Source organism: Brachyhypopomus gauderio, chromosome 2 (assembly GCF_052324685.1).
Source record: "Brachyhypopomus gauderio isolate BG-103 chromosome 2, BGAUD_0.2, whole genome shotgun sequence".
NCBI lineage: Eukaryota > Metazoa > Chordata > Actinopteri > Gymnotiformes > Hypopomidae > Brachyhypopomus > Brachyhypopomus gauderio.
The window spans coordinates 28,782,753-28,809,141 of record NC_135212.1 but is presented as its reverse complement, the minus strand read 5'-3'; the positions used below and the strand labels follow the sequence as shown (position 1 = coordinate 28,809,141).

At 43.8% G+C, this 26,389-nt stretch overlaps 1 protein-coding gene across 3 annotated transcripts; it reads left to right on the top strand.

Annotated features, from left to right (window-relative positions):
• The first annotated feature begins 1,119 nt into the window (after positions 1 to 1,119).
• Positions 1,120 to 24,992, top strand: elapor2a (endosome-lysosome associated apoptosis and autophagy regulator family member 2a). 3 transcript variants are annotated; one of them, XR_013125888.1, is made up of 23 exons: positions 1,120 to 1,373; positions 4,609 to 4,729; positions 6,146 to 6,332; positions 6,527 to 6,674; positions 6,805 to 6,891; positions 7,028 to 7,133; positions 7,220 to 7,372; positions 7,879 to 7,967; positions 8,113 to 8,290; positions 8,580 to 8,708; positions 8,996 to 9,086; positions 9,388 to 9,490; positions 9,654 to 9,791; positions 9,882 to 10,145; positions 18,044 to 18,217; positions 18,318 to 18,489; positions 19,524 to 19,620; positions 19,739 to 19,840; positions 20,782 to 20,908; positions 20,993 to 21,171; positions 21,309 to 21,489; positions 23,858 to 24,168; positions 24,274 to 24,992. XR_013125888.1 is itself a non-coding variant. In XM_076993397.1 (22 exons), the coding sequence occupies exons 1-22, from the start codon at positions 1,251 to 1,253 to the stop codon at positions 23,924 to 23,926; spliced, it is 3,018 nt and encodes a 1,005-aa protein (XP_076849512.1). In that variant the 5' UTR covers positions 1,120 to 1,250; the 3' UTR covers positions 23,927 to 24,992. The 3 variants fall into 3 exon arrangements, 2 of the variants coding, with proteins under 2 accessions (XP_076849512.1, XP_076849513.1); XM_076993397.1 differs by having other exon boundaries at positions 23,858 to 24,992; XM_076993398.1 differs by having other exon boundaries at positions 1,239 to 1,373; positions 4,592 to 4,729; positions 23,858 to 24,992.
• Positions 24,993 to 26,389: the final 1,397 nt, after the last annotated feature.

The following is a 26,389-nucleotide window of genomic DNA, read 5'->3' as shown; positions in this document are numbered from 1 at the left end:
TTAACAGCAAAGTTCTGAAAGCTCATGTACTGCACTACTGGCTCCACCATGCTGCTCTGTTTATGTGCAAATCTTTTTACTTACATAATGTTATGACATAACAGTTGTTTTTATGCTTGAAAACTACATCCCACTATATCATATGCTATATGTATTATTCTATATGTTATTGTATAAATGTTGAAACATGACAGCAATACACACGAAATTTGACATGTCATTTATATATAAAAGAAAGATCAATTTTATCAGGAGGCAGCTGTGAAATGCATGCTGGGAGCTTTCCCTGCAGTCATTACTCCATAAGTTTAGTGGATCAATGATGCAACTCTAGTGTATAAGTGTTGTTTGAGAGATACCTGAAGAGTTGATGGAACGAGTTGCATATAGTTATGTTTATTTCTCAATCTGAAATGACGACGAGTTTGATCCTGAATTACTGGGATTTATGTATTAAAGGATTTTTAACTAGCAAACAATCACATTACTAGTGTAAACATGTTTCAGTTTCAGGGTAGGCGTACTTGGAATCAGACCGGCTGTGGTCAAAAGCCTGACATCATGCTTTCATGTATTTCTGGGTGATGGCAGAAGGTCGTCAACTATGACTGTGCTATAATGACTATGCAAAAGTACTATGGCCAGTTCGATTTAATTCATCATTAACATTTTTTGCGTCTTTCCTGGATTTCCAAGTATCATTTTCATTTAATCCAATGCCCCCTGGTGGTAAATTAAAGGCGTACATGCTAAAAAAATCAAAGAAGATAATTTAACGTAATCGGTACTGTGCACTACAAAGATTTAATAAGCGTTTAAAAGTACATGTAAGTGTCAAATTTATTGAACTATTTTCTATATATTAGCGTTATGGTAGGCAATTACATGGAGGATACATTGTAAAGAATTAAGATATCTCAAGAGCATTTTAACGTTGTTTTACGTTGTTTACAGAGAGGGCATAGTATTCAAGCTTTTCACCATTTCTTGCATTTCTATTATTTTTCAAGAGCAAATTTCAAATCTTCAAATGTCTAGATTTGCTTTATGGCCAGTGAAACAGTTTAATCTCAGAGTGTACCTTTAACAGCATGGTCATGGTCTATTTCCACATCACAGCCACCTGACGTCACTAAATGCATGTCGGGGGTACGAGTGACTAAACGTAGCCGAGCGGATCTGGAAGCAACAGCTCTCCTTTTCTGCACGGCAACATTGCTGGATTTGTTGTATTGTTTCTTCGCCGGACAATGGAGCATCGGAAGAGACAAACTACTTTTATAAAGCGTTTGGCGTGGGTGCTCGGCTCACTTATCCTACTGGGCGCGCTGGCTCCGGTGAGCGGGACTACTGATCTACCTCAGTGCCGAGAGGTGAGAGCTCAGCGCTTAGAACATACTCCATCTGACTTACTTTGGGCAGATGTCAGGGTTAGTGTTAGGGTTAGGTTAATGTTAGGTTTAAGTTATGGTTAGGGTTATGTTAGAATTAGGGTTAGGTTAGGGTTATGTCAGGGTTATATTAGGGGTAGGTTAGGGTTATATTAGGGGTATATTAGGGGTAGATTAGGGGTGGGTTTTGGGTAGATTAGGGGTAGGTTAGGGTTATATTAGGGGTAGGTTAGACTTATATTAGGGGTAGGTTAGGGTTAAGCAGGGTGGTCGTGTCTGCATGTTTCCTTCTGTCCTTAGAATGCAGAAAAAAAATATTTAAGTCAACAAATAAATCCAACCCAAGGATAGAGCCTGTACCATTTCGATTCAAATCAGATATTTGCATCACCTACAGAAACATTACGTTAATGTTCATAAGTGTTCTGGCTACCATGAGCACACCTGACCTGTCAGGTGCAGCACGGGCGTTGTCACACGCGCTGGAGGAAGCACGCGCACTCTCATTGAATAGACTGCATTAGTATTACAGTGTTTAACAGCTGGGTCATCTGTAGTTCTGTCAACCTTTGTTCTGTCAAAGATCAACCTTTGATCTGCTATGTTAAGAAGTTGTGATTTAAGTTTTTGTTAAAACTAACGAAATATGCCAGAGTCAGAGTGCATAAGAAGTCAGACTGCAGTTATGCCCAATAACAATAAGACCACGTCTAGCCACTCCATTCAGATATGGCTAATCTGCTACTCTGGGAAGTGAACAGTACCTCTACAGCATAACCCCTTTCTTAGTCATTTTTATATAGCCCACACAGGAAGGCATACTCACTGATGGGTTTCCCACTGGAATATCATGGAATTTTAAAAAGTCTGTTCCAGATGTGGAAAGTCAGGAGGATAAAATTTTTTTGTCAGGTCATGGAATAACAGAATTTTATTTGTGTGTGCATTATTAACTTTTAGTTGCCATTTATTGAAATGTTATATTTTTACATTTCTCATATTGTATGAGTGGTTGTCACGGTCGCTTAATTTTTTTTGTACCCATTTAACAAGGTTGTTTTTCTGTTCATTATAGAAGTGTGAACCCAGAATGTATTTATGTTATAATTTGCATCACACTTGATTCAGTTTCAGCAACCACAGATATCCATTAGTTTTGTCTTATCTCACATATGCCAGTTGTTTGACCCTTTGGTAACGTAGGAGGTGGCTTCCTTTGGCTCGTTAAGTGCATCTGTTCACTGCTTTGGCCATGGCTCTGCCTCTCCAGCACTTGGTGATAGGGGACCTAATCATAGCCTCACCCAACACATCCTGGCTGTTTAAGGGGAAAAAAAGGGGTACGTTCAGGTACAGTGAGTGAACAGAAAGGACAGCATGAGCTAGGGCAGACGCAGGGCCATTAATGGCAGACGTGGGGGCATTAGTGAACTAGCATGTGAACTTCATGACATTACTGGTTCCAGAGTTGGCTGGAGCACTGGAAAGAATCTCACACCTTCTTATGTGACGTATGGTGGATTTTAAGGCTATTGGATTATGGTGTGGTCTCATATAGCTTGTTAAAGCTGTCAGGATTTTGTAGTTTCAAGCAAGGTAATACCATAGCATTCATACTGAGAAGCCAAGCTCAGCACAAAATCAAGCAACTGCAAATACCAGTCTGGTAAACTAAATGTTCTTTGAAACGCTGTGGAACAATCGAGTCTACTAGCAAACCAAGAACTGAGGGGCTTGGAAGAAGAGTCTCAGATTCACTGCGATGGATCAGCTTTGTTGGCTATTTCTGGAGAATAGAATATTTAATACTGTTACCCAGAAGGGTGAAAGATGCCAAAAGGATGGAGTTGCAGACCTCAAAAACTGCAAAAGGTCTGCCTTCATGAAGCAGTGATGCAAAAAGATTATGTAATTCAAAGAAAACATTATGCAATTCCTATGAAATCTTTTCCCACGTTGTTCATATTAATTGAAGTTAGCAGTTATTCTAAGGAAACTGTGTTCAGCTGTCTAGATGTCTTGACACCACCACCATAACCACCACCACCATCACCACTACCACTACCATCACTACCACCACCATCACCACCACCACCATCACCACCACCACCATCACCACCACCACCATCACCACCACCACCATCACCACCACCAACATCATCACCACCACCACCACCACCACCATCACCTTGGGGGTGATTCATTAAGAATGTATTAAGAATTCTTAATTACAGTTGTGGAAACTGAAACTACTGAAAATGTCTTAAAGCAAGGATGGAAAAAGTGTGTTTATGAGCCCAAGGAAACAAACTTTGCTTTGGTGGATTGTAGAGCTGGAACAGGCTGAGTCACGTCTTTCTTACACCATGATGTGTTGCAGTTTATTTAGTGTTTGTGTGGGTTTCTGCACAAGGCTGTGCTGGTGTTTGCTCAAGGCCATCATTGTGTGTGTGCGCGTAGTTGGTGTATTTCCATAATGGCTAGCTGGCATTGGCCTGTGGTGCTACCACAGAGGGTATTTGACTGGCAGTGGGACATTCTGCTGGTCCAGAGCTGTCAGTGGTAGGTGTGTGTAGCATGGTGTGGTTAGCTATACACTGTAGTGGTGTTGGTTGACCTACAGGGCATTCTGAGGATTATTATCAGTTTCCTCCTGATGGCAGCATTTCCTTCCTTCTGCCTCAGTCATCACCGGGGGAGAGCACCATTAAACCAAGGAGCCATTCTCGCTCGCCTCTGTCTCACTCGCCTCTGTCTCACTCGCCTCACATGTCGTTGGCTTCCTAACTGTTCTTACAGAGAATTTCGATTAAATAAGGTTCAGAGAGACGTCGAGGTAGAAATAGAAATCGTAAATAAAATGTCTACAGGGTGGGTTTACAATGGCTTACATTTCCATGTATGAAAATTTTACTCTTCATCAAAATGTAAACGTTACTCTCCATGGTGATGGGAGGTTGTCTGTTGAGAAGGATGTGGGACACTTCAGCCTCAGGTCACATGAATCACTACAGCTACACTCCACTATTGTGGGAGATGTTTACCTTCACTGCCCTTTCTGGTCTTCACCTATTGTCCAAATGCAATGCAGGGTCTCTCTCTACCTCTCTCTCTCTGTCTCTCTCTACCTCTCTCTCTTTGTCTCTCTCTATCTCTCTCTCTCTCTGTCCCTGTCTCTCTCTTTCTAATTTCATCGGCAGTGTGTTTGTGTTTGCAGGGCGACTACTATTTTGAGTACACAGAGTGTGACAGTACTGGATCCAGATGGAGAGTGGCCATTCCTCTGCGACCAGGAGAGTGTACGGGACTCCCTGACCCTGTGCAAGGCACAGAATGCAGTAGGTTCCTGGTATGGGTGAGTGTGTGAGAGAGTGTGTGATCAAACCTGAAAAGTGTGATTGGGATGTAGAAAATGGATCAGAATGACACCTTGAGTGTGTCCTTCACACAGCATGTGGACCAGGCCCATGTCTATGTCACCTCCTTATCTCCAGGATGGAATTTCCTCTTGGACTGTGAAATAGCTTCATGCTCCAGCAGTAGCTCTTGAATGCCCTCATCTCCTCTCTCTCTCTCTCTCTCTCTCTCTCTTGGGGTAATTTATATAAGTCTGTAATTTGCCTAGTCATACTGTTTCTTGTCAAGCACTGACAGTGGTGTGTTCTTCTTTACCTAAACATTTGGTGAACTTATTTCACGATCGTGGATCCTGTATAAGAGAAAGTGTATCTGGCATTCAGGCACACATGGGCAGTCAGCCTGCTGTGCGGGAGGAGTGAGTGTGCAGGAGTGTGTGCAGGAGTGTGTGCTGGAGTGTGTGAATGAGTGCGTGGGAGTGCAGAAGCGGGTGTGTGTATGCGGGAGTGTGAGCCGGAGTGTGTGTGCGCGGGAGTGTGTCCGTGAGCAGGGTTGAGGTCTTCTGATACCCAGTGGGTGGCTGGCTGACTTAGGCCTTCATACCCAACTGCCTCTTTTTGACAAACCCCAACCATCCAAGTAGAGCAAAGCTACGTCATACAGAGAAACAGGCAGTGTGAGCACCACCAGTGTGCACCGTTCCTGTACCACTGCATCATTTCTAGCGTGCAGCACTGCGGAACATCCTGCACAAATTGGGCCCATGATCGTGTGCTGAGGCTAGACCTGCTAGCAGAGTTGCTGCGGGTGGATTTCCCCTGCTGTGCCTTAGGCCATCGGTGTGGATGCAGCTACGTGGGGTCGTTGAGCTCGTTTACGTGAACACGCTGCTTCTTCCACACTGGGTTCTTCTTCACGCTGATGTCCAGTAGTGAGCTTGTGAAAGCACCTTGCAGCCCACAACAGAGGCCATTCTCTGGTTTGCATTTTTGGCAATTTGAATACTAACTTGGTCCAGTGGCCTCAAGTACATTTTATGCATTTGCTGTTGAGAACATAAGTATAGTAATCAGGCTGTGGCAAATGTCCATAGACACTGGTGGCCTTGGTGGAGAAGCTCACGTAGAAAAGCCTGAGCTGAGCTGTTGTGGGTTCGTGAGGCATCGGTGCATTGGCTGAGATTTCAGCAAATGTGTTTTTGCTAACAATTTGTGAGCATTCAGGACAGATAATTTGGGGCTTGTGGGGCTACATGAGGTTTACGGTTACGGGGCTACATGGGGTGTGTGTGTGTGAACGAGTTACTGGCCTGGAATGCAGCCAAATCGACACTTTTTTTCATCCAGTGTGTGATGTGTGGTGGCCGTCTCAGATGTAATGAGGTGTGTCTATGGCAGCATTCTCCTGTGTGGCGGGACAGTTCCTGGAGATGACAGCCCAGAAGTGCACGCCGTGCCCTGCTGGTTCCTACTCTCTGGGCAGTGGCATCCGCTTTGATGAGTGGGATAATATTCCCCCTGGATTCAGCCTAGCAACCTACCTCGACCACAGTCCAAGCGGGGAGGATGGGCCTGCCTGTAATGGGTAAGTGTGGGTGGGCGTGGTCTCCTTGTGGGAGGGAGTGGCCTTATTATTCGTTCCTCACTCAACCAGTAAATAAAGAGGCATATGTTCACACCCTTTGTTGCTCTTTGAAAATGCTGTTGTATTTTTTTGTTCCAATCACACCACGTTGTGATTGTGGTGTGGTTACGGATGGTCTCCTGATCCCTTTCTAGGTCCTCGTGGACTGCTCAGGGTAGTTACGTGGAGTCTAACCGAGACGAGTGCAGTGTGGCCCTGGTCTACGCCGTGCACCTGAAGAAGCTGGGCTCCGTTTCCTTCGACTATCAGTACGTGGACAACAACATCTTATTTGAGTTCTTCGTAAGTAGCACTCTCTTCCAGGTTTGATTAGTATCGTATGACAGCATCCAGGAACTGTGAATCCCAGGATGGTCTTTTGCTGGAAATTGAAATAATGAATTTCATTGATTTATATTGATCACTGTGACAGATTCAAAATGACCAGTGCCAGGAGCTGGAGAAGAGTGGAGAAAAGTGGATGAAACAGACTGGGAACGGACAGTGGGGCAAGCACGTGGTACACACACACACACACACACACACTTTTATTCATGCTTGACTTTGTATGCTCATGTTTGGAGAATGTTACATGACGTCTGAGAATTGCGATGGAGGCGTTTGAATGGTTTACCACACCGCTCTTTTTCCTGCAGGTCAACCTGAAGTCTGGCACAAATGTGCTGTACTGGAGAACCACTGGTGTGGCATTGGGGGCTAAAGTGGTCAAACCGGTCCTGCTGAAGAACGTCCAGATAGAAGGTGCAGCAGGAACCTGGACAACATGTGTGTACATTACCCTCTATTACATGGCTTTGTTTTCATCCTGGATATTCTCTCTGTCTCAGGTGTGGCATACATGTCAGAGTGTTTGCCGTGTAAGCCTGGCATGTTCAGTGGTAGCTCTGGCTCCTCTTCCTGTGAACCCTGCCCCAGGAACACCTACTCAGGCCGAGGGGCGAGTTCATGCACCCCGTGCAATACGAGCAGCCACTATGCATGTAAGCACCACTACACCCACAATCTGTTCAGTGATTTTGTTTCTTGCTTCTTGATCTGTGGGTGTGATGAGTTGATGAGTGTGTGGTTGGGTTGTTTTTTCCTCATGCTGATGTCTGTTGAATGTTCTGCTCCATCAGAAAGATCAAATCATGCAGTAGTCTGATCTACTGATCTACTTTAGTTTCCTGTTGACTGCTGCCTCTCCCTGCTGACTGTGTAATCTAGCATTGGATCATTATTGCTTATGAGAACCTGGTTAACATTTATTTATGAGAACTTTAAACCTAGATAACATTTCTTTATGAGAACTTTAAGCCTGGAACACTTTTGTACTGGATGACTCTTTAAGCCTTGATAACTTTTGCTTAAGATACCATGAAGCTTTGATACCTTTTGCTCTTGGTAACGGTTTCAGCGTATGCAGTAGTATCCAGCACTCTTGAGTGGTCGAACGGCTGAGGTTGGTATCCATTATGTGACTGGACTCTTCTCTGTGTGGATCTAGTGGAAGCTGCAGCTGTGTGTGAGGCCAGACCTGCCTGCTCAGAATCGGATTACTTCCAGATCCACAGTGTCTGTGATGATGAGGGCCAGGTAGCCAGAACTTTTTTAAATATCGCAAATAACAACATCCTTGATGACATCCATGACGTTCATGGTTTACATTTTTCTTGGTAAAGATGGAACTGAGATTTGAGAGGCTACTCATGGTGTTCTTATCTCCCTCCATGTTGCTCAGACTCAGATCTTGTATAAATGGATAGAACCTAAGATCTGTCTGGAGACCCCTGGTGCAGTAGCACTGCCCCCTTCTGGAAAGCGTGAGCCATGTCCACCCTGCAACCCTGGTTTCTATAACAACAACACGGCTGTCTGCTTGCCCTGCCCCCAAGGAATGTACTCTGATGGCCTCACAGGTAGTATCTCTCGCATCGACCACACAATATCAACAGATGCATTTCAAAAATAGCTTTTGATGCTTTATTCAAGGTTGTTCATTTTCCTGTTTTGGTTCTTTGAGGCAGATCTGTCCTGTTGTTTTTGTCAGTTTTCCGATGATGTGTGATAATTGATGGTGAAGTTGATGATCATGATGTATGTTGATAAAATAAAATGTCAAAAAAAATCTACTCAAGTCTGTTTGCTTGTTTGTTTTTTTTACAATTTGCATTATTATTTGGGTGGTGTGTATGTGTCGCCCCCTAGAGTGCCAGACTTGCGCTGCGGGCACAGAGCCTGCCCTGGGCTATAAGTATATATGGTGGAATGTCCTGCCTGCCAACATGAAGTCATCCTGCTTCAACGTGGCCAACACGAAGTGTGATGACATGAACGGTGAGGTGCCCTCTGCTGGAAGGCCTGGGTGTGCTCAGGTGCAGTTCCTGACTCTGAGGGATAGATGGCAGTACCGCATCACGAGCGGCTGTTTTCAGGTGCAGTTTCTGACTCTGAGCCATAGATGGCAGTAACGTGTCATGAGCGGCTGCTCTTAAATCAGGAGGGGGAGGACTGCACATTTCTTTAAGTTACTTGATTTTTGAACATTTGTTTTATGAATTTTTGCCTCTTTCAGTACATTACTGATCTGCTGGTGTGTGTTTGTGCGTGTGTGTGTGTGCTAGGTTGGGAGGTGTCAGGGGATCATATTCGTTCTGCAGCGGGGGGTTCAGATAACGATTATCTCATCTTAAACCTTAAAGTACCTGGATTCAGGTAAGGAAAAGCCGCAGGTAACATTCCCAGTGCAAGAACCAAGCAGATTACTTGGACATTCACAATATCTGTTTACATCTATTCCATGGGAGCTATGATGGAAGTGCATGCACTTGAAAAGCAGTGGATTTATTAAAAACAAACAGTCTGTGAATTCAAACAACAAACACCCTTTTATTTACTGAAGCAAAGTCACTGAAGTGCTGTGAACTGATTATTGCAAGAGGGTGGTGTTAACCTTTCTTGTCTAGTATGAAAGAGCAGAAATCTGTATATGATGCTGTTTGCTTGCTTGTCTCAGATTGCCTACATCAGTGAGTGGAACCAGTGGAACCGAGTTTGGACGCATCACCTTTGTGTTTGAAACCATCTGCTCGGCTGACTGTGAACTCTATTTCATGATGGTGAGTGTGTGTCCGTGTCTGTCCGTGCAGAGAGGTGCGTGTGTGTGTTTCCCAAACCGTCTCCTGCCCCCAGAGCCTCAACGTTCTGCATGTCCTGCAGTATCCATCTTTGGACATAGTTAGTTTTTTTTCCTTTGTCTCAGGAAGCTCTTGTTTTTCGCAGGACACTGACAGACGGAACACCAACGTGGTGGAATCGTGGGAGGGCAGAAAGGAGAAACAGTCCTACATGCACATCATGACTAAGAATGCATCTGTGTCCTACACATGGGCCTTCCAACGCACCAACCAAGCTAAGGATGTCAGTTCACAAAGACATGCACATACACTATCCCCCCACCCCACCCCACCCCACCCCAAACATCCATTTCAGATCTCCTCCCTTTCACAGGTACGTCGCTATGTGAATGACATGGCGAAGATCTACTCAATCACAGTGACCAATGCGGTGGACGGCCAGGCAGCGGAGTGTCGCCCGTGTGCTGTGGAGTGGCGGCAGCCTGGTTCCGCCTGCGTGCCGTGCCCAGCTGGACACTACATAGACGAGAAGAGAAGCCGGTGCCAGGAGTGCCCGCCCAACACCTTCCTGTCTGGGCACCATGTCTACGGGCTCGCCGCGTGCCAGCCCTGCGGGCCCGGCAGCCGCAGTGATCCAGTAAAGTCCCAGACCAGACACTTTACTGCTCTTGGATCTGTTTTCTATTACTCGTGTCTGTAAGGTGTGTAGTGTCAGGAAATGGTAGTGGTTGTGGTAGTAGTAGTAGTAATAGTAGGAGTAGTAGTAGTAGTAGGAGGAAGAGTAGTAGGAGGATTAGAAGTAGTAGTAGTAGTAATAGGAGTAGGAGGAGTAGGAGTAGGAGGAGGAGTAGTAGGAGAAAAAGTAGGAAGAAGAGGAGTAGTAGTAGGAGTACTAGTAGTAATAGTAGTAGTAGGAGGAGGGAGTAGTAGGAGTAGTAGTAGGAGGAGGAGGAAGAGGAGTAGGAGTAGTAGTAGTAGTAATAGGAGTAGTAGAAGTAGTAGTAGTAGGAGGAAAAGTAGTAGGAGGAAGAGTAGTAGTAGTGGTAGGATTAGTAGTAGTAGGAGTAATAGGAGTAGGAGTAGTAGGAGAAGGAAGAGTAGTAGTAGTAGGATTAGTTGGGGTAGAGTAGTAGTAGTAGTAGTAATAGGAGGAGGAGGAGGAGGAAGAGTAGTAGGAGTAGTAGTATTAGTAAGAGGAGGAAGAGTAATAGGAGGAGTAGTAGTAGTAATAGGAGTAGGAGGAGTAGTAGTAGTAGGAGGAGGAGGAAGAGTAGTAGGAGTAGTAGTAGTCGTCGTAGAAGGAGGAGGAGTAAGAGTAGTAGTAGTAGGAGTAGTAGTAGTAATAGGAGTAGGACTAAGAGTAGTGGGAGTAGGAGTAAAAGTAGTAGGAGTAATAGTAGTGGTAGGAGTAGTAGTAATAGTAGTGGTGGTAGTAGTAGTAGTAATAGTTGTAGTAATGGTAGTAGTAGTAGTAGTAGTAGTTGTAATAGGAGTAGGAGTAGTAGGAGGAGGAAGAGTAGTAGGAGTAGTAGTAATTGTAATAGGAGTAGGAGTGGGAAGAAGTGGAAGAGTAGTAGTAGTAGTAGTCAGTGTTGCCATAGTTACTTTGAAACAGTAATCCGACTACTGACTACTGACTACTTCTTTAAAATGTTTTAAAAATAAATAAATAAGACAGTCTTTCTGTTCAACTCCGCCCACTTACAGGGTTGCCAACTCTCACGCATTGAGACACACGCATTTGACTGTCTTCACACGCTTACACGCCACATTTCCGATATCTCACGCCGAAAAAAAAATCTAGTTTATTTACCTCTGATCCACATCTATGATCCAATGAGTTACTAGTTCGATCCATTTTACACCCCGCCCGGTAACAATTTACGTTCGCTGCCAAGGCCCGTTTTTTTTTTTCAGGTTTGACGTTGTGTTTTTGAAAGTCGATAGCACTCTGTCGCCAGGACAGAGTGTACAAGTAGTAGTAGTAGTAGTAGTAGTAGTAGTAGTAGTAGTAGTAGTAAGAGGAAGAAGAGTAGTAAGAGTAATAGGAGTAGGACTAGTAGTTGGAGGTAGAATAGTAGTAGTAGGAAGAGTAATAGGAGTAGTAGTGGTAGGAGTAGTAGTAATAGTAGTAGGGGTGGTGGTAGTAGTAGTAGTAGTATTAGTAGTAGTAGTGGCAGTGGCGCAAAAAGGGGGTATGCAGCGTATGCAACGCATAGGGGCGCTGCACTAGAGGGGGCGCCAAATCGATGCCAGAAAATTATTTGCCGAGTTGGGGGGTGGGGGTGGAGTGCGGGGGGCGCCGATAGTATGTTTGCATACACCTCAGAAAGTATGTAGTTGCAACCCTGAGTAGTGGTAGTAGTAATAGTAGTGGTAATAGTAATAGTAGTGGTGGTGGTGGTGGTGGTGGTAGTAGTAATGATAGTAGTAGTAATTATGGATGTCCCGATCCAGCTTTTTGAACTTCGGATCCAATACCGATAGTTATTTGCACTTCCGATCCGATACCGATATCGGCTGGTACCGATACCGGCCTAACCGAGCATGTATTAAAGTTCAAAGTTTTTTAGCCAACTTACTTTGTTGTCAAACTCATGTTGAAAAGCGTTTTACTCTTGATAACAAGTAGCCAGCTGAATTAGGTGTGTTTGAATAATACACAATGGTTGGTAAGGAGAAACTGACCTGTTTATTTAGCTATTAATAAACTCAAAATAGAGAAAATAATAAATAACAAACAGAAAAGGCATCAGTAAACCAAGGCTTAAAAAGCCATGTGCTAATAATATTGTAAAATGTATTTAAAAAGCAAAACACACAACCTGAGTAGAAAATAGTCTATTAACAGCATCAGTACTCTTGAGTGCTGTACTCATCAGTGCTCTTGAACAAGTGTAAACCAAAGCTTAAAAAATATATATCAATGCAAATATCGTAAACTGTTTAAAAGCAGTTTTTCATGCTTCGCAAACGTTTTTGCCAGTGTTAGTTGTGTAGGACCTTTTTTTTTGTCTTCGGTTTTCTTTAGAAACTCTTCATGTTGTTTGTGGTGGTATTTCGCTACATGCTTGATTAGATTGGTTGTATTAAAAGTTCTTACAGCTTTACCACCATGCTTGACTTTACTGTGGCATACACTACTGTTCAAAAGTTTGGGGTCACCTAGACAATTTTGTGTTTTCCCTGAAATCTCATACTTTTATTTATCAAATGAGTTGCAAAATGAATAGAAATATAGTCCAGACATTGACAAGGTAGAAATAATGTTTTTTTTTTATTTTTTATTTGAAATAATTTTCTACTTTAAACTTTGCTTTCGTCAAAGAATGCTCCCTTAGCAGCAATTACAGCATTGCAGACCTTTGGCATTCTAGCTGTTAATTTGAGGTAATCTGGAGAAATTTCACCCCATGCTTCCAGAAGCCGCTCCCACAAGTTTGATTGGGTTAATGGGCACTTTTTTCATACCATACGGTCAAGCTGCTCCCACAACAGCTCAATGGGGTTGAGATCTGGTGACTGTGCTGGCCACTCCATTACCGATAAAACACCAGCTGCCTGCTTCTTCTCTAAAAAGTTTGTGCATAATTTGGAGGTGTGCTTTGGGTCATTGTCCTCTTGCAGGATGAAATTGGCTCCAATCAAGCGCTGTCCACAGGGTATGGCATGGTGTTGCAAAATGGAGTGATAGCCTTCCTTATTCAAAACCCTTTTACCTTGTTCAAATCTCACACTTTACCAGCACCAAAGCAACCCCAGACCATCACATTACCTCCACCATGTTTGACAGATGGTGTCAGGCACTCTTCCAGCATCTTTTCAATTGTTCTACGTCTCACAAATGCTCGTCTGTGTGATCCAAACACCTCAAACTTTGATTCATCTGTCCATAACACTTTTTTCCAATCTTCCTCTGTCCATTGTCCGTGTTCTTTTGCCCATATTAATCTTTTTCTTTTATTAGCCAGATATGGCTTTTTCTTTGCCACTCTGTCCTGAAGGCCAGCATCCCGGAGTCGCCTCTTCACTGTAGACGTTGACACTGGCGTTTTGCGGGTACTATTTAATGAAGCTGCCAGTTGAGGACCTGTGAGGCATCGATTTCTCAAACTGGAGACTCTAATGTACTTGTCTTCTTGCTCAGTTGTGCAGCGGGGCCTTCCACTTCTCCTTCTACTCTGGTTAGAGCCTGTCTGTGCTCGCCTCTGAAGGGAGTAGTACACACCATTGTAGGAAATCTTCAGTTTCTTGGCAATGTCTCGCATGGAATAGACTTCATTTCTCAGAACAAGAATAGACCGTCGAGTTTCAATTAAAAGTTGTCTTTTTCTGGCCATTTTGTGAGTTTAATCGAACCAACAATTGTAATGCTCCAGATTCTCAACTAGCTCAAAAGAAGGTCAGTTTTATAGCTTCTCTAATCAGCAAAACTGTTTTCAGCTGTGCTAACCTACTTGCACAAGCGTTTTCAAGGGTTTTCTAAATATCCAATAGCCTCCATACAGAGTTAGCAAACACAATGTACCATTAGAACACTGGAGTGATGGTTGTTGGAAATGGGTCTCCATACATCTATGTAAATATTGCATTAAAAACCAGATGTTTACAGCTAGAATAGTCATTTACCACATTAATAATGTATAGAGTGTATTTTTGATGCATTTAATGTTAGCTAAATTGAAGAAAAAACGTTTTTTTTTTTCAAAAATAAGAACATTTCTAAGTGACCCCAAACTTTTGAACTGTAGTGTATGTTGCACTCTACCTCTTCGTCTTTGTCGTCCTTTAATTAAGGTAAAATAATCCCACACAACTGACATTTTTACAGATAACTTAACATTTACATGGCCGTCTTAATGGTTAGGACAGTGGTTCCCAAACTTTTTCTGCCGTGCCCCCCTTTAGTAGATGAGAATATTTTTGCGCCCCCCCTCCCATATTGACTAGGGATGCACCGATTCACGTTTTTCACTTCCGATACCGATTCAGATATCTGAGGCTTAGTATCGGCTGATACCGATCCGATACCGATCTGATAGAGTAAAACAGTTCTGAATCGACTTAAAACATTTTTTAACACAGACATACTGAATTACAAGTTTATTGAAAACTCTGCACCAGTATAGCACACTTAAACACACATAAAAACATGTAAAAACAACACAACTTGCATTTGTTCAGTCAGTGCAATTATGAATATAACATCGAATGTAAAATAAATAATACCAAAGAACCTGAAACTGACAAAAACAATAGGTTCACAACTTTGGTCAAACATGAAAAAAATAAACTGCAAGAAACCTTTGAAATGGTTCAAGAATTCTAAATATCATTTAAAATAAATAAGGAGATGAAATAAGAGAAACAGCAATACCTATGCGGCTAGTTTGCTAGCGCAGACATCACGCAGAACACAAAGCATGTAACGGCCAGAAATATGTGTACTGTCTCTTTAAGGGAGCAAGTTGAGCGCTCGTATGGAATATTGTTGTTTTTATAGCTTTCTGCCATAGACCGACTCAGACCACTGCTCTTTATTTTATTTCTGTAAGTAACGCATTCAATTGGAGCCCAGGTTTATTTTGGTCAACCAGCAAATAAACGGACTAAGTGTAATACCACCAGCGCGAGTATGAGTCAGTGAATATTTAAGGTTGAACTAACTCCGAAAAGCGTTACAAGCATAGAATTAGACGGAATAGATCTGTTTTTATGGATCGGTCACATTGTCACCGATACCCGATCTAGATTTTTTTCAGATATTAATATCGGAATCGGTGCATCCCTAATATTGACACATGTGCACATGTTTTACTTTCAAGCTCCGTGCCCCCCACTTTGGGAACCACTGGGTTAGGAGATGACGCTGAGCTAAATTGGGGAGATGCTACGCTCGTGTGCTGAAGGTGTGCTGGAAAATGCGGACCGGACTTTACTCTCACTGGCGAAAACAGCAAAGACTGGAATAGATTATCTAAATGGGGAAAACCCGGATCAGACTTTCAAATAAAAAACAAAAAACTGGATCAGGAGTCTGGATCGGCATTTTCTTGTGCCTGCCGATCCGATACCGATACGCATTTTTTGCAAATATCAGCAGCCGATCCGATCCAAATATCGGATCGGGACAAGCCTGGTAGTAATAGCAGTAGTAGTAGTGGTGGTAGTAGTAGTAGTAGTGGTGGTGGTGGTGGTGGTAGTAGTAGTAGTAATAGTAGTAGTGGCGGTAGTAGTCGTAGTAGTAGTAGTAAGGGTGGTGGTGGTAGTAGTAGTAGTAGTAGTAGTGGTAATAATAGTGGTAGTAGTAGTGGTGTTAGTAGTAGTAGTAGTAGTAGTAGTAGTAGTGGTGGTGGTGGTGGTGGTGGTGGTAGTAGTAGTAGTAGTAGTAGTAGTAGTAGTGGTGGTGGTGGTGGTGGTGGTGGTGGTAGTAGTAGTAGTAATAGTAGTAGTGGCGGTAGTAGTCGTTGTAGTAGTAGTAGTAGTAGTAAGGGTGGTGGTGGTAGTAGTAGTAGTAGTAGTGGTAATAATAGTGGTAGTAGTAGTGGTGTTAGTAGTAGTAGTAGTAGTAGTAAGGGTGGTGGTGGTGGTAGTAGTAGTAGTAGTAGTAGTGGTAATAATAGTGGTAGTAGTAGTGGTGTTAGTAGTAGTAGTAGTAGTGGTGTTAGTAGTAGTAGTAGTAGTAGTAGTAGTAGTGGTAATAATAGTAGTAGTAGTAGTAGTAGTAGTAGTAGTAGTGGTAATAATAGTAGTAGTAGTAGTAGTAGTAGTAGTAGTAGTAGTAGTAGTAGTAGTGGTAATAATAGTGGTAGTAGTAGTGGTGTTAGTAGTAGTAGTAGTAGTAGTAAGGGTGGTGGTGGTAGTAGTAGTAGTAGTAGTAGTGGTAATAATAGTGGTAGTAGTAGTGGTGTTAGTAGTAGTAGTAGTAGTGGTGTTAGTAGTAGTAGTAGTAGTAGTAGTAGTAGTGGTAATAATAGTAGTAGTAGTAGTAGTAGTAGTAGTAGTAGTAGTAGTAGTAGTAGTAGTGGTAATAATAGTAGTAGTAGTAGTAGTAGTGGTAATAATAGTGGTAGTAGTAGTGGTGTTAGTAGTAGTAGTAGTAGTAGTAGTAGTAGTAGTAGTAGTGGTAATAATAGTGGTAGTAGTGGTGGTGGTGGTGGTGGTGGTGGTAGTAGTAGTAGTAGTAGTGGTAATAATAGTGGTAGTAGTAGTGGTGTTAGTAGTAGTAGTAGTAGTAAGGGTGGTGGTGGTAGTAGTAGTAGTAGTAGTAGTAGTAGTAGTGGTAATAATAGTGGTAGTAGTAGTGGTGTTAGTAGTAGTAGTAGTAGTAGTGGTGTTAGTAGTAGTAGTAGTAGTAGTAGTAGTGGTAATAATAGTAGTAGTAGTAGTAGTAGTAGTAGTAGTAGTAGTAGTGGTAATAGTAGTAGTAGTAGTAGTAGTGGTAATAATAGTAGTAGTAGTAGTAGTAGTGGTAATAATAGTAGTAGTAGTAGTAGTAGTAATAGTGGTAGTAGTAGTAGTAGTAGTAATAGTGGTAGTAGTAGTGGTGTTAGTAGTAGTAGTAGTAGTAGTAGTAGTAGTAGTAGTAGTAGTAGTGGTAATAATAGTGGTAGTAGTAGTGGTGTTAGTAGTAGTAGTAGTAGTAGTAGTAGTAGTAGTGGTAATAATAGTAGTAGTAGTAGTAGTAGTAGTAGTAGTGGTAATAATAGTAGTAGTAGTAGTAGTAGTAGTAGTAGTGGTAATAATAGTAGTAGTAGTAGTAGTAGTAGTAGTAGTGGTAATAATAGTAGTAGTAGTAGTAGTAGTAGTAGTAGTAGTAGTGGTAATAATAGTAGTAGTAGTAGTAGTAGTAGTAGTAGTGGTAATAATAGTGGTAGTAGTAGTAGTGGTGTTAGTAGTAGTAGTAGTAGTGGTGTTAGTAGTAGTAGTAGTAGTAGTAGTAGTAGTAGTAGTAGTGGTGTTAGTAGTAGTAGTAGTAGTAGTAGTAGTAGTAGTAGTATTAATAGGTTTTAATCTAGGTGTTTTCATTGCCTGGGGAGTGGAGTTCTCTGTTTGATGTAGTTGCAGCTACATGAGTGGATGTTTTGGGTGGAATGGTGACGGTAGATCTTAAACTTTCTTCTGCATACTGCACAATGCTGCTAGAAAATCTGCTTCATGAAAAATTCTTCTGGCGATCTGGATGAAAATGTAGCTGTTGAACATTTCTAATCTTCATAATATCAGTGTTCTGTGTTTGGTGGTTAATCCAACAAATACAATTGGCAGTATTAGTATTAACACTAAAAGTCCTGGAAAAAAAACTAAAACCTTTGAGCTAAAATCTACTCGAGTGCCCAAAAGTAGAAGAGTTGATTAGGTGATTTGAGTTGTTCCTACATATAGATCGGAGTCGTACTGCTTATCGCGGTACGTCAGAGCACCAGAGTTAGAACTTTATGACTTTATGAGCCAACCAAGAGGAATGTGTGAAACTAAGGTGTTTAAGTTCCTCAATGGGTAAAACTTGCAACAGTGTCTTCCTGTTCTGTGTAGGAGCACAGGTTGTGTTTCAGTGACTGCCTGTTCACACACACGGAGCTGAACCAGACGCTGCAGTTTGACTTCAGTCCTCTGGGATCTACTGGATCCATCATGAACGGTCCAAGTTTCACATCCAAAGGCACAAAGTATTACCATCTCTTCAACATTAGCCTTTGTGGACCGGAGGTACACACCTGCACGCACAGAACCACAAACACATGTGGGTGTTTTATTGGACTGACATAGTGCTGGGTCATGCAATCGGAGCGCTGTCCTGTCCTTACAGGGTCACAGGCCGGTGATGTGTGCCGATAACGTCACTGACCTGTCTGATAAAGCCTCCATGGCCACGGTGGTGGAAGCCTTCATCTGCCAATCAACCATCATTCCCTCTGAGGGGCGGGGCTTCAGGGCAGCACTCTCCTCCCAGTCTGTCAGTCTGGCAGACTCATTTCTTGGTGAGTAAGTGAAGGAGGGGGTGAATGAGTGAGTAAGGGAGGGAGGGAGGGAGTGAGGGAGTGAATGAGGGAGGGAGGGATTGAGTGAGGGAGGGAGGTGAACTGGGGAGGGAACCAATGGAAAAAGAGAGAGTGGGAGATTGTGGGAATGAGGAGGTTTACATTCAACATATTTATCTGCTATGTACTTGGTCCTTCAGCTGTACCTGCAAAAGTACGATGAACTTACAATGGACATTAAAGTCATGTGTGACTTATAATGCAGCCAAGACTAGATGGACAGCTGACGCTAAAATACAACAGAACATTGTCTGCAGTCCAGCAGTGCCAGAACACGCTGGCACTATAATGGTGGTAAAGTGCGAGTGCCGGTGCTCAGGCGCACAGTGATATGAGCTGTGCAGGCTGTCCAGCTGAGACTCTGGTTTGGGGCCGGCTGGCCCGTGTTTGTGTTCGGTGCAAAGTGGTTTGGTCCGACTGCTTTACAGATGCTGCAATCTACCGCCCGTCCCATGTGGTGCCGTCCTATGGTTCCAGTGCACCATGCCGTAAAAGCGCCAGTCTGGACGCGGTCAGTGACATTTTGGTGGAATTTGGAAAGTGTTGTCTTTCTCATTCTCTTTTCCTGTAGCGGTCTCATGGAGAAAGTGTGTTGTTAGGATTCACTGAGGATGGCCACACCTGACTTGTAGGCATGTCCAGTAGACTAATTTGTCCTCTTGCCTTCATCAGTCAGATTCTGACCAGAATGCTGCTATTGAGTGAAATGATTTTGGGGTGACAGAACTCTCAACCTAGCAGTGATGTGATGGGTCTAGAAAAGCTGGCAGGACAGGCTATACCCTAATCAGCGATCCTCACATAATACACAATTTCAGATTATAGCTACTTTTCAAAGAACTCATGTTCAGTGCATTTTTAAAATAATTTCTGCTGCCGAGTAGGTAAATGTCCACAGGATTTCGCTTTCATATCCACATTCATTTACATTTCAGATGTGACTCACTATACAGCTCATTGTGTTGCTTTGACAGGGGCCACAGTGGAGAAATCGCTCAGGGGAGTCGCGTCCAGAGCAGAGCTTTTCCACGCCCCGCCCACCAGAGTGCCCGACGTCAGCTTCTTCTATCGGTATAAACACACACAATGCCTACAATGAAGCTCCTCCTTCCTCACTGGTGGTGTTCTTAAGGACCAACAGATGGATGGCTACTTGTTCTTTTGTGCTAAATGGCGTTGGTGTGTGCAGATCTAGGCAGACGACAGCCTCCTGTGAGAGAGGCAGGAATACTGTAGTCACGCTGCGTTGTAACCCTGAGAAAAGTGCCGAAGGAGAAATATCAGTCCCCAGGTATTCTCCCCACACACCCTGCAGGCCTGTTCTCTACACTACATGCATTAAATGAACATTTGGCATCGATCTTACACTATAGCTTGACTCTGCGCTGAGGCCCGTACTCAGCCTGGTCCTCGGGAGCCATGCCCATATGGAAATACGCTCTTGGTCTGTTCTCTAAAACACTGGGTTCACACTACACAGTGCAGGCTGGGCTCTGTGAGGCTAAGGGGTTAGGGTGTTAGGGTTGGGGGTTAGGGTGAGTTAGAGGTAGGGTGGGTTAGAGTTAGGGTGGGTTAGGGTAGGTTAGGGTTACAAGAATCCAGTGAATCCGGCGGGTCTCTCGGTTTCTTAATAAGTGTGAAGGCAAAAGTTTTCATGTAACTTTTAATCTATTGTAAGCTTACAAATCCCTTGGCTTTGGCCAGTCCAATTGTATGATGGAGTCCAATTGTCCAATTTTTAAATAATTACGGAATACAGAACCATTATTTTGTAGAGTATTAAGCAAATGGACATATGCAGCATATGCAGTGAGTTCTGACTTTAGTCTAACATCCCAGTCAGGATATTTGATATTAATTCTTCTTTGTTGCCAAGACAGTTTTCATCTCTCGTATATTATACTATTATATAAAACATTCATAAATATTGTATTATTATATTATTTGTATAGTATACATTATTTTACTTCTCAAGAAATAACAAAATTTATTCTAAATTTATTTTGTCCATTAGGTTTTTTGTGATTAAGAGAACTGTTCTATGCTGTGATTTGAGTTTGATAACATAAATTTCCAGTATCATTCTTTAACAGAATCACCCTATTCACTCGTTATTTCTTGCCATGTTGCTTGTTTTTTAATTGGCCTGGAGAGCAGGTGTTTTGCTCTGCTGGGGTGTGAGTGCTCAAGGCAGGGGTGGACCTCAGAGCTAAACCACTCCTCTTCCCATAGGGAGTGTCCAGCAGGCACCTGTGATGGCTGCACGTTCTACTTCCTGTGGGAGAGTTCCAATGCGTGTCCCAGATGCACTGAGGCGGACTACCACCCCATCGAGGGAGCCTGCAGGGGGGGGGTCCAGGTGCAGCTTCTTCAGGCGAGGGGGGTGGTGTGTGGGGGGTGGTGGTTACGGTACAGCTGGATCTGAGTGCAGGTCTCTTCTTAGGACATCGTGTACGTGTGGTCGGAGCAGCGGCTCTGTTCGGGAGGACGAGCCCTGCCAGTGAAGAGGAGTGTGCCGTGCGAGGCCCTGGGCGTGTGGCTGAAGTTGGGGGCAGGTGTGGGGGTTTTCTGTGCCGTCCTCCTCCTCTTCCTCACTTACTACTTCTGGAAGAAGAACAAAAAGTAAACACCCATCCAACCTCGCCCACCTCAGGCTCAGCTCAGGCTCCAACCCGCTGGCAAACGCCTTAAGTGCAGGGATACTTGCACTTGTCGTGCGGTAATGGTGAACGCTTGTGTTTTTCACTTTGCTGTGGCAGGCTGGAGTTTAAGTATTCCAAGCTGGTGATGTCGGCCAACAAGGAGGACAGCTTGCCGGCAGCAGATAGCTGTGCCATCCTGGAGGGGGAGGAGCTGGAGGGTGAGGGGGAGGAGCCAGAGGACGATGTGCTTTACTCCAGATCCTCTCTGCTGGCCAAGCTGAAGGTCATCGCCACTAAGGTACGTGCTGTCCTGAACACACAGGTTGCAAGCACAGATGAACTACATATACGGACTCTGTTAATCATGCAAAGATGCACAAACAGAAGAATGTTTAGTTTATTCGTATAAGGTTTGTTGTATGAGCTTAAGTATTTTAAAACTAGGGGCAGATTCTTGAAACCTGACACGAACCACGCTACACCATGCAAAATGTGAGTCGCAGTATTCCTTTTCATAAAGTTGCTGTAGAGAAAATTAGCGCACTGTTGTCAGTTTACTGCTGTGGTAGATTCACTTGTGCCCAAGGTGTGAGCCATATGCAAATGAGGCCATGCATATTAAACGGCACCGTCAAGAGACAGACAACTTACCCCAGTCACAAGAGCAGTGGAACACGGAAACCTGCCAGTTACATAAAAATGTAATTCAATTGTAACTTTTACCAAGACAGACGCTGCATGAATGCACTGAGCTGATGACTTCTTTTAAATCATGGCAGAGCAAAATTGTTTCTCTGCTCAGCCTGTAACTCTTTATAATTCTTTCCTCTCCGACACCTACATTTGCATTTCTTATGGCGAAAGATTGTGATGGCCTGAAATCCTGCTTGAGCCAATCATGGCACTCTTCTCACACTCCTGTGTGCAGGAGTTAACAACCACGTTCACAACAAACACAGTGCACACCTGTCTTGTTCAGTGTGTTGATCACTTTGCTACATGGTTTTGATGCTGATGACATCATGTGTGATCAAAAATGGTCAGCCTGAACACATCGGCCTGTCGCCAGGGCGATCACGGTTGTGCAGGTTCAGATGGAGATTGTTGTGGAGGGGTGCTGTATTATGAATCGTTAATGACATATGCAAATAAGGGTGAAATGCAGCAGCACCATATATTAGGCCAGGGGGGAAACATAGGAAAATACAGACGGCAATACGGCAAGACATGTTTCTGAACGAGAAATCGGGTTACCACGGCGCTGTTTGCTGTTAACGTCATGCTATTTCTGGTGGTAGGCGTTAGGAATCTGACCCATCGTGTTTCTGTGAAATCTCCTGTTCTCTTGTTTACTCTGCTTTGTGAGAGGAGACATGCTTATTGAGGGTTAGAGATTGAAATTGGTAGTTTGTGATCATTTGGTGTGTTCTGTGCAGAGTACAGAGTGTAGCCTTTTGAGGAATTTAAATGCAATTTGTCACACTTCTAATGTGCATAACTGTCAATTCAGCATTATAAAGAAAAGTCACTTATCTGTGATAGTGTTACACAGTGTCTCAGCACATGTTTCTCAGAAACAGAAAGAAATCTTAATTCAACCTCTCTCTCTCTCTCTCTCTCTTGATGTCTTGGTTCCTTTTGTGTGTGTGTGTGTGTGTGTGTGTGTGTGTGTGTGTGTGTGTGTGTGTGTGTGGGCACCTTGATGTTTAACTAAAGGCAGTTGAAGTAGCCACTGAGAGGCTTCTTTAAGATTAAAGACCGTGTTGAGCTGCAGAGAGAGAAGCAGTTTGCCACATCATATCTGCAGCCAATTAGAGAGGGCGAGGGAGGGGGGAGAGAAGAGAAGGCAGGGACAAGAGAGAGACGGCAGCAGGAATAGAGAGAAAGAGAGGGAAGAAGAGGGAGAGAGACTTTGTGTGGAGGTATGAGGGACGTTTTCTTTGGAAGGCCTATTGTCATTAGCGTAGGATGCAGAGAAAGGCTGATCTAGGCTCCCTGTGTCCACATGTTTCAATCTCCCTTGGCAGCTCAGATCTTTTGGGTTCTTTGATAATTAATGAAAGATTAATGATGAGATTCTCCACATTAGGAATTCAAGACAAACCAGTTAAGTTTTAGGGAAAACCATTATCAGACCAATGTTTTAGATATGTATTCCTTGTGATGCAACAGATATTTTAAAGACTTAATAATGTAGGCTTTAAGCACTCTGTTACAGAGGTTTGTAGGTATGTAACCAACCTCCATGATTGGTTAAAAATGAAGTGTGGCTGGTGATTACAGTCTGTCTCAAGACTGCTGGGATTTTCAGTGGAGTTAAAAGGAGTTGGGATTTAGTAGTGATGGGCATGAACAGTAAAGGCATGTTTCAGGACTGGACTCCATCATGCAGTTGAAGATACCTCCATCTCCATCACATCTACCACCTGGCCCCCGTCCATGCTCTGAGAAATGTGCTGAGATGCGGACGCTGGTAGTCTTGGCAACGCACGGTGTTTGTCATTAGTCCCCGGCCTTGGGGGGGGGGTGGGGGGGGTGTTGTGTTGGCGGGTTTTTGAAAGCGAGCTGACCTCGCCCGGCCAGGCATCCCGCGCTCCGCTCAGACGTGCTAGGGTGCAGCACACCGTGCTTTGTTCCACTGTGTAAACTACATGTCGTGTTTCCAGGGCAACAGGCAGAGCTCAGAGGCTGTCCAGCTGAAATCCTCCCAGCCAGAGAGATGGGTGTGGGGATAGGGGGAGGAGGAAGATGAGGAAGAGGAGGAGAAAAGCCAGAGCTGGACGGAAGGACAGAGACTCGAAACCGCCTCTCCACTTGTGAATATGTACACACACACAGTGGCCTTAAGACAGCATGTGGAAAAGCTTGTTTGGAAGAAAACAAATAAATAAATATTTGGGCTGACTGCGGGATTTGGGACGAATCTGTCTGGGACCTGAAGTGGTTCTGTTTGATGTCATGATCACGACTCTGAGCAGTATGTGTTTGTTTTTCTTTTTTGATAAAAAAAAAATCTACAAAAATGCACCAGCTGCTTATGAGAATGTGTAGCAGAAGGTTCATATATTTCTTGGTATTGCAGGCATTCAGGCACCAAGGCCATCTTGGCAAAGTTCTCCTGTAGATCATCTACTGCAGCAGACAGTGCAAGGTTCTCACCTCACCGAGGTCATGGGTTTGATTACCAACAGGTAGAGCTCATTGGCTTCTCCCGCTGAAATCCTTCCAGTTCAGCATCATCTGAGACAACAAAGGAATCTGTAACACATTTATCATCCTGATAAATAGAATCACTCTGGATAGAAGTGAAACTGCAGAGCTTGTAAAGCTTCTATAGTCAGCTTGGGAATTGTCAATTTCTCAAGAAAATAGCACAAATTCAGCGTTGACAGAGTCCATACCGGTCTTCATTGATGTCTCTAGGTATCTCCCAGACTTAAAAAAAATAGCACAAACATAAAATATCCAAAAGAAAACCAGGATCCACTGTACCGTATAACTGAACGCTGAAGTAGTGAGACTCCTAGCAACCTTGTAGTAGCACTGCTCAAAGCTCCACTGACCTTCAGTGTCCAGGGGGGAGTCCAGCACCCCTGACTGTGTATGGGAAGACAGGGACACGTCTCTCCTACAGCAGGACAGGCTACCTTACTGCAGCTCTGCATTGTAGGTTAGCTGCCAACCATGGTGATTTGATGTTTTTGTCTTCTTTGTGTGTTTGAGTGCAGTGAAATCCATGCAGTTGTGTCAAACTGAAATGTGATCAGGGTTTTTGACATAATAAATTACTGTTTGCACTGTCAATAAGTCTCATCATTTTGTGCAGGGTTTATTCACTGAGACGATGTCTCATCATGTTCTTGCACTGGTGACTCACTGAGGTGGATGCGATTTGCACTGATGGCTGTTTTCACCAAAATAGTTACCACCCATGTTTCATTATCTGGCCCCCTTACGCCTTTTCTGTCTCTCTCCTCACCTCTCTTCTCCTCTCCACTAATTCCTTCTGACCTACCTATCTACCCACCTACTGTAACGCCTCCCCTTTCATATACCGACCCCCCCCCCAGCTCCACTTCTCTCAGGTTTGAAGGGCGGAGCAGCTGAAGGCAGGGCTAGTGTTTAACCCAAGAATTTTTAGTTGTGCTGTTATTACCCATAAAACCTTGCACCAGGGCCATTAGAAGTCCGCCGAGAGCAGAGTCATGGCAATATTCTCACACACACACACACACACACACACACACACACACACACACACACACACACACACACACACACACACACACACACACACACACACGCTCACCCTCCCTCACCTGTCCCCGCTCTTCTCTGAAGAGGTGGTGTGGTTGATAAAAGAGAAGCTTTTCAAAGGCTTCTGTACTTCCATGGCATTATTCTGGCTGGAAAATCCACTGCTTTCCATTTCCCTGCTCATAATCTATGCCTGGCCCTCTTTAGAAACCCAGCCATCCCCTGATTGGTCATCAGCAGAGTAATTCAACACATGAGCAAAGACTGGCCTGAGATTTCTGAAGAAATGGACCATGTAGCTTTTGTTCCTTGAGGCCAGAGAGATAATCCTAACCCTGGGGAGACACGGGTGAGTGTGGATGGGATGTGTGGATTTGTGCATTTGTCTTTTTTTCCTCTGAAATATACTTCTAATCTTATATTTTGTTGTCTTCTTTCTAGGTATCAGCACTGGCAACTGTTTATGGCAGTGCTTGAGCTTGAGCTCGAGTAGTTTGGACTTAAACCTGTTTATACTAGATCAGGGGTGGCCAACCCCTGGCTCTTTGCCTGGTTTCATGCGGCTCCCCAGCCGGTCCGCGGGCTCACCTGCACAAACAGGGCGACACACTGCTACATTTTCGTGGTGCGCGGTTAGTTTACAAGCCTAGCGAGCCGCTAATACTTTTTAAACTGGCGTAGTGGAAAACACGCATTTGACTGTCTTCACAGCTAATAATTTACACTCGCCACCCCCCCCCCCCCCCCCCGCTCAACAGATTACACTCGCCCATGTACGATGTGGCTCTTTGCCGTAACACAGTAAGAAAAGTGGCTCTTGGTCTATGACGGGTTGGCCACCCCTGTACTAGATAGATGCATATTCTGACTAAACACTTAGCACTTTTGTAAGTCGCTCTGGATAAGAGCATCTGCTAAATGCCGTAAACGTAAACTTCTCA